Source organism: Boleophthalmus pectinirostris, unplaced genomic scaffold, assembly GCF_026225935.1.
Source record: "Boleophthalmus pectinirostris isolate CB_2022bp ecotype Guang Dong unplaced genomic scaffold, ASM2622593v1 HiC_scaffold_9, whole genome shotgun sequence".
In the NCBI taxonomy this organism is placed as follows: Eukaryota; Metazoa; Chordata; class Actinopteri; order Gobiiformes; family Gobiidae; genus Boleophthalmus; species Boleophthalmus pectinirostris.
This window is the reverse complement of record NW_026571541.1, coordinates 38453569-38461068: the sequence shown is the minus strand read 5'-3', so window position 1 is coordinate 38461068 and position 7500 is coordinate 38453569. Positions and strand designations below refer to the sequence as shown.

The following is a 7500-nucleotide window of genomic DNA, read 5'->3' as shown; positions in this document are numbered from 1 at the left end:
GTAGCCACAGCTGCCTTGGGACAGACGGACGGCCCCTCTGACCACCACCATCACTTACACACTCCACTTTCATAATAGACAATGTGGCTGAAGTGTCTTGCCTAAGGACACAATGACAGTCTTTGTGACTGGCGCTCACTGTGGCTCCTGAAGTCCACTGGACCAGACCTGCTGAACTTCTGAGATCTGTTTGATTCTCTGTCAGATCATTTTTCTTGCTTCGGTTGAGTTTACTGTGAAAAAATGATCTGACGAAGGTTTTTTTTTTACAGAAACGTTATTTAAAAATGTAAAAAGTCTTTTGGACGTCGTCCGTCTCAGTGAGCTCTGCATTTGTTCACTTCTCATCAACCTGAAACACACAATAATCTGAATACTTGGTCTGTGCAAAAATATTGAAATATCGATATATCGTATCGGTTAATGTGATGATACACACAGTGGGCCCCAGGTGAACTTTGGTTTGGGGCCCCACTATAATGCTTGCAATAATGTAATGTTTTTTTGTTTTTTGTTTTGTTTTTAAATATATTTGATTGTCTGTTTTTCTCCATTGTTCTTGAGTCGTGCTCGTGTTTGTTTATTTGATTTATGGTGATTGGAAACTTGTTTTATTAGTTCAGTCGCCGACTAGAAAACCAGAACTGAAAGAAGTTTTATATTTTTAACTGTTAGTACAATTACATTTTTGTTTACGTCCTTTATATATGATGATGATTCTTTTTCTTATGATTGTTGTTTAGAAGTAAAAACACTCTCTTTTAATGTCATCAAGAGAGAAAATCTAACTGCTCCGAGGCCTCGGCCTGTGGTGGCACTGAGGGCAGTTGGCTGGGGCCCCTCGAGGTTTGTTGGCCCTGGGCAGCTGCCTACTTTTGCCTAATGGCAGCGCCGCCTCTGGATACAGGATCGATATCGTGGGCTGCTGTATCGATATTTCACCAAGAGTATTTTTTGGTTTATTTTATTAAATAATTTTGTTACAGCTACAGTTTTGTTGTTTGTTCTGAGGAAGGAAAATCGTTTATGCGACACATGATGATTTAAATATTTGTGTTTCATATGAACTTTGCACAAGAAGAAGTTTAAAAAAAACTTTTAGTGTCACAGACATGATTTAGACTTTATGTTTTATTGGACTGTAGTGAATTGATTTGAAATATATCGTATCAAATCGAAAGTGCTCCGTATCGACACATGTATCGTACTGAATACAAATGTAACTGTGGTTCTATGAAGCTCAGTGCTGAAATCACTGAACGACCTGAGAAACTCAAGTCCAGCCGACGTCCTGACCAAGACCTGGAGCTCCTGAGTCTGAGTCTGGGTCAAATGCAGAGACATTTGACTGAAGGGAGAGAGCCGTGTGTGCCACAGCCGCCCCGGGGCAGACTGAGGCAGAGAGCCGTGTGTGCCACAGCCGCCCCGGGGCAGACTGAGGGAGAGAGCCGTGTGTGCCACAGCCGCCCCGGGGCAGACTGAGGGAGAGAGCCGTGTGTGCCACAGCGCCCCGGGGCAGACTGGGAGAGCCGTGTGTGCACGCCGCCCGGGGCAGACTGAGGGAGAGAGCCGTGTGTGCACAGCGCCCGGGGCAGACTGGCAGAGAGCCGTGTGGCCCCGGGAAGACTGGAGAGAGCCGTGTGTGCCACACCGCCCCGGGCAGACTGAAGCAGAGAGCCGTGTGTGCCACAGCCCGGGGGCAGAGAGCCGTGTGTGCCACAGCCGCCCCGGGGCAGACTGAGGGAGAGAGCCGTGTGTGCCACAGCCGCCCCGGGGCAGACTGAAGAGAGAGCCGTGTGTGCCACAGCCGCCCGGGGCAGGCAGAGACTGAAGACAGAGAGAGCCGTGTGTGCCACAGCCGCCCCGGGGCAGAATGAGGGAGAGAGCCGTGTGTGCCACAGCCGCCCCGGGGCAGACTGAGGGAGAGGAGGAGGCTCCATCTTTCATCACAGGAAACACTTCATCTGTTTGTCCAGTGTTTGTGTCGCGGCCGATTTGTTTGTCTAAAACTGCGCATGCATGAAACACTGAACTACAACTACAAACTACAACTACAACTACAACTACAACTACAACTACAACTACAACTACAACTACAAACTACAACTACAACTACAACTACAACTACAACTACAACTACAACTACAAACTACAACTACAACTACAAACTACAACTACAACTACAACTAACTACAAACTACAACTACAAACTACAACTACAAACTACAACTACAACTACAAACTACAAACTACAACTACAACTACAAACTACAACTACAACTACAACTACAACTACAAACTACAACTACAACTACAAACTACAACTACAAACTACAACTACAACTACAACTACAACTACAACTACAAACTACAACTACAAACTAACTACAAACTACAACTACAACTACAACTACAACTACAACTACAACTACAAACTACAACTACAAACTACAAACTACAAACTACAACTACAACTACAACTACAACTACAACTACAACTACAACTACAACTACAACTACAACTACAACTACAAACTACAACTACAACTACAACTACAACTACACTACAACTACAACTACAACTACTACAACTACAACTACAACTACAACTACAACTACAACTACAACTACAACTACAACTACAACTACAACTACAACTACAAACTACAACTACAACTACAACTACAACTACAACTACAACTACAACTACAAACTACAACTACAACTACAACTACAACTACTACAACTACAACTACAACTACAACTACAACTACAACTACAACAACTACAACTACAAACTACAACTAAACTACAACTACAACTACAACTACAAACTACAAACTACAACTACAACTACAACTACAACTACAACTACAACTACAACTACAAACTACAACTACAACTACAACTACAACTACAAACTACACCTCTATCCTCTCTCTATCCTCTCTCTTCTGTCTCTTTCTCTCCTCTAACCCTCTCTCTGTTTCTCTCTGTTCTCTCTGTTCTCTCTGTTTCTCTCTCTCTTTCTCACAAACTCCTCTCTCTGTCTTTTCTTACTTTCTCTCTCTCTCTCTCTTCTCTCTCTTCTCTCTCTCTTTCAGCTCACAGAGTGATCTCTCTCTCTCTCTCTCTCTCTCTCTCTCTCTTTCAGCTCACAGAGTGATCTCTCTCTCTTCTCTCTCTTTCTCTCTCTTTCAGCTCACAGAGTGATCTCTCTCTCTCTCTCTCTCTCTCTCTCTTTCAGCTCACAGAGTGATCTCTCTCTCTTCTCTCTCTCTCTCTCTCTTTCAGCTCACAGAGTGATCTCTCTCTCTCTCTCTTCTCTTCTCTCTCTCTCTTTCAGCTCACAGAGTGATCTCTCTCTCTCTCTCTTCTCTCTCTCTTTTCAGCTCACAGAGTGATCTCTCTCTCTTCTCTCTCTTCTCTCTCTTCAGCTCACAGAGTGATCTCTCTCTCTTCTCTCTCTTCTCTCTCTCTCTTTCAGCTCACAGAGTGATCTCTCTCTCTCTCTCTCTCTCTCTCTCTTTCAGCTCACAGAGTGATCTCTCTCTCTCTCTCTCTCTCTCTCTCTCTTTCAGCTCACAGAGTGATCTCTCTCTCTCTCTCTCTCTCTTCTCTCTCTTTCAGCTCACAGAGTGATCTCTCTCTCTCTCTCTCTCTCTCTCTCTCTTTCAGCTCACAGAGTGATCTCTCTCTCTTCTCTCTCTTCTCTCTCTTTCAGCTCACAGAGTGATCTCTCTCTCTCTCTCTTCTTCTCTCTCTTTCAGCTCACAGAGTGACTCTCTCTCTCTTCTCTCTCTCTTTCTCTCTCTCTCTCTTCAGCTCACAGAGTGATCTTCTCTCTTCTCTCTCTCTCTCTCTCTTTCTCTCACTCTTCTCTCTCTCTCTCTCTCTCTTTCAGCTCACAGAGTGATCTCTTCTCTCTTCTCTCTCTTTCAGCTCACAGAGTGATCTCTCTCTCTCTCTCTCTTCTCTCTCTTTCAGCTCACAGAGTGATCTCTCTCTCTCTCTCTCTCTCTCTCTCTCTTTCAGCTCACAGAGTGATCTCTCTCTCTTCTCTCTCTTCTCTCTCTTTCAGCTCACAGAGTGATCTCTCTCTCTCTCTCTCTCTCTCTTCTCTCTCTTTCAGCTCACAGAGTGATCTCTCTCTCTTCTCTCTCTTCTCTCTCTCTTTCAGCTCACAGAGTGATCTCTCTCTCTCTCTCTCTCTTCTCTCTCTCTCTTTCAGCTCACAGAGTGATCTCTCTCTCTCTCTCTCTTCTTCTCTCTCTCTTTCAGCTCACAGAGTGATCTCTCTCTCTCTCTCTCTCTCTCTTCTCTCTCTTTCAGCTCACAGAGTGATCTCGGATGAGAAGGGTCAGTGTTTCCGGGTGGTGTCTCCTCTTTCCTCTCCTCTTTCTTGCTCTCTGCCGATCCTTCGCTCCATCACCAAACAGATCTGCTGCTGCAGTCGCGTGGGGAAGGCGTGGGGGGAGGACTGCCAGAGGTGCCCCCCCTTCGGATCAGGTCAGACTCTCCTTTCACCTCATCACACTCGTTTGGTTTTTGTCTTTCTCTATGTCCAAATCCACTTTAATTCTACATCACATTTTACAAACAAAACAGTTTCCAAAGTGCAACAACAAAAAACTAAATTGCTCAGATTTGGTCACATCATCTGAAAACAGTAAATCCACTCAAATCAGTTGGAAAGTGTGTGAACCTCCTAGAATTTTTTCAGTCAAATCTGAGCAGGTCGGGCGGAGATTTGGCGTGAAATGACCCGTACACACTTCCTTCTCCAGTTTGATTAACTTAATCTGTGACACATGTTGGATTGAGCATCGCCGCATCATCGTTTTTTGTACAAATAAAAAAAAATCAATCCTGTGATTATTCTAAAATACCTAAATACCTGAAAGTACTCTATGTTTTAATGTCATGTGGTTTGTTGTGTCCTCAGCTGCGTTTAAGGAGATCTGTCCGGCCGGTCCGGGGTATCATTACTCCGCCTCGGCGCTGCAGTTCAACCACAGAGCCATCGAGCAGCTGGGCCACCGGGGGGCGCTGCTGCTGCCGTCCAACTCCTCACACAGAGACACAGCAGGTCACACACTTTAAACCAAGAACGAGAGGAACAAACTCTGATCTGAATCCCGGCGCAGTTCTGAATTTGGACTTGAGTGTTTGAACAGGACTCGATCAGATGTTTTACCTCAGATTTAGCTGAAGCTGGTTTCCGTCTGCAGGTTAACAAACTAAATCATGGAATTATTGTGCAATTATGTTTCTCTCTTTGTCTCTCCAGGCTTCAGTCCTGCTTCTGGATCGGTCCAAACCAGACCCAGTCCTCCTCAGTCCAACAGTATCCCAAATCCTTCTGACCCAAGGAAACCTGAGCCTCCAGAGTCCAGGACCAGACCAGTCTCTGGCCAGACCGAGTCCGGGACCAGACCATCGTCTCCTCAGGGCTCACAGAGACACAGCCATGCCTCCTCCTCCTCCTCCTCCTCTTCCTCCTCCTCCTCCTCCTCCTCCTCTTCTTCCTCCTCGTCTGTGTCCACGTCTCGGGACAAACCCCAGAATCCAAGACCGTCTCCGCCAGAACAAGGTACTGTCCTTAATCTGTAACGGGAAAACTAGTGCTGTCAAGCCATTAAAAACATTTAGAGATGAATTAATTATGATCTGTAATTAATTCATCTAATTCATCTCTTTTTTAATCTCACATAAAAATTGCTGAGAAAAGCTTCAACTTGAGGTATTTTCATTTAAATTCATTATTACATTATTTTCATACCATCATTAACATATAGTATCATCAATTACATCTGCATATTCAACAAACAATGTCTATTACCGTTTCATTTGTTTTTCTTCACAGAAACAAAACTTTAACCTGACAGAGGGGTGTTCTCTCTGTGACAGAGGGGTGTTCTCTCTGTGTCAGAGGGGTGTTCTCTCTGTGTGACAGAGGGGTGTTCTCTCTGTGTCAGAGGGGTGTTCTCTCTGTGTGACAGAGGGGTGTTCTCTCTGTGTCAGAGGGTGTTCTCTCTGTGTCAGAGGGGTGTTCTCTCTGTGTCAGAGGGGGTGTTCTCTCTGTGTCAGAGGGGTGTTCTCTCTGTGTCAGAGGGGTGTTCTCTCTGTGACAGAGGGGTGTTCTCTCTCTCTGTGTCAGAGGGGTGTTCTCTCTGTGACAGAGGGGTGTTCTCTCTCTGTGTCAGAGGGGTGTTCTCTCTGTGACAGAGGGGTGTTCTCTCTCTCTGTGACAGAGGGGTGTTCTCTCTGTGTCAGAGGGGTGTTCTCTCTGTGTGACAGAGGGGTGTTCTCTCTGTGTCAGAGGGGTGTTCTCTCTGTGTGACAGAGGGGTGTTCTCTCTGTGTCAGAGGGGTGTTCTCTCTCTGTGTCAGAGGGGTGTTCTCTCTGTGTCAGAGGGGTGTTCTCTCTCTGTGTCAGAGGGGTGTTCTCTCTGTGTCAGAGGGGTGTTCTCTCTGTGACAGAGGGGTGTTCTCTCTGTGTCAGAGGGGGTGTTCTCTCTGTGTCAGAGGGGTGTTCTCTCTGTGACAGAGGGGTGTTCTCTCTGTGTGACAGAGGGGTGTTCTCTCTGTGTCAGAGGGGTGTTCTCTCTGTGTGACAGAGGGGTGTTCTCTCTGTGTCAGAGGGGTGTTCTCTCTGTGTCAGAGGGGTGTTCTCTCTCTGTGTCAGAGGGGTGTTCTCTCTGTGTCAGAGGGGTGTTCTCTCTCTGTGACAGAGGGGTGTTCTCTCTGTGTGACAGAGGGGTGTTCTCTCTCTGTGACAGAGGGGTGTTTCTCTCTGTGTCAGAGAGGGTGTTCTCTCTGTGACAGAGGGGTGTTCTCTCTGTGTGACAGAGGGTGTTCTCTCTGTGTGACAGAGGGGTGTTCTCTCTGTGTCAGAGGGGTGTTCTCTCTGTGTCAGAGGGGTGTTTCTCTCTGTGACAGAGGGGTGTTCTCTCTGTGTGTCAGAGGGGTGTTCTCTCTGTGACAGAGGGGTGTTCTCTCTGTGTGACAGAGGGGTGTTTCTCTGTGTGACAGAGGGGTGTTCTCTCTGTGACAGAGGGGTGTTCTCTCTGTGTCAGAGGGGGTGTTCTCTCTGTGTGACAGAGGGGTGTTCTCTCTGTGACAGAGGGTGTTTCTCTCTGTGTGTCAGAGGGGTGTTCTCTCTGTGACAGAGGGGTGTTCTCTCTGTGTGACAGAGGGTGTTCTCTGTGTGACAGAGGGTGTTCTCTCTGTGTGACAGAGGGGTGTTCTCTCTGTGTGACAGAGGGGTGTCTCTCTGTGTGTGACAGAGGGTGTTCTCTCTCTGTGTGACAGAGGGGTGTTCTCTCTGTGACAGAGGGGTGTTCTCTCTGTGTGACAGAGGGGTGTTCTCTCTGTGTCAGAGGGGTGTTCTCTGTGTGACAGAGGGGTGTTCTCTCTGTGTGACAGAGGGGTGTTTCTCTCTGTGTCAGAGGGGTGTTCTCTCTGTGACAGAGGGGTGTTCTCTCTGTGTGACAGAGGG

At 46.7% G+C, this 7500-nt stretch overlaps 1 protein-coding gene across 1 annotated transcript in view; it reads left to right on the top strand.

Annotated features, from left to right (window-relative positions):
• LOC129412625 (latent-transforming growth factor beta-binding protein 4-like) overlaps nucleotides 1-7500 on the top strand; it is a 112736-nt gene that overhangs the window by 67240 nt on the left and 37996 nt on the right. Inside the window, 3 exon segments of the mRNA XM_055166727.1 lie at nucleotides 4333-4509; nucleotides 4946-5089; nucleotides 5291-5467. Coding sequence (XP_055022702.1) covers nucleotides 4333-4509; nucleotides 4946-5089; nucleotides 5291-5467 — 498 coding nt within the window.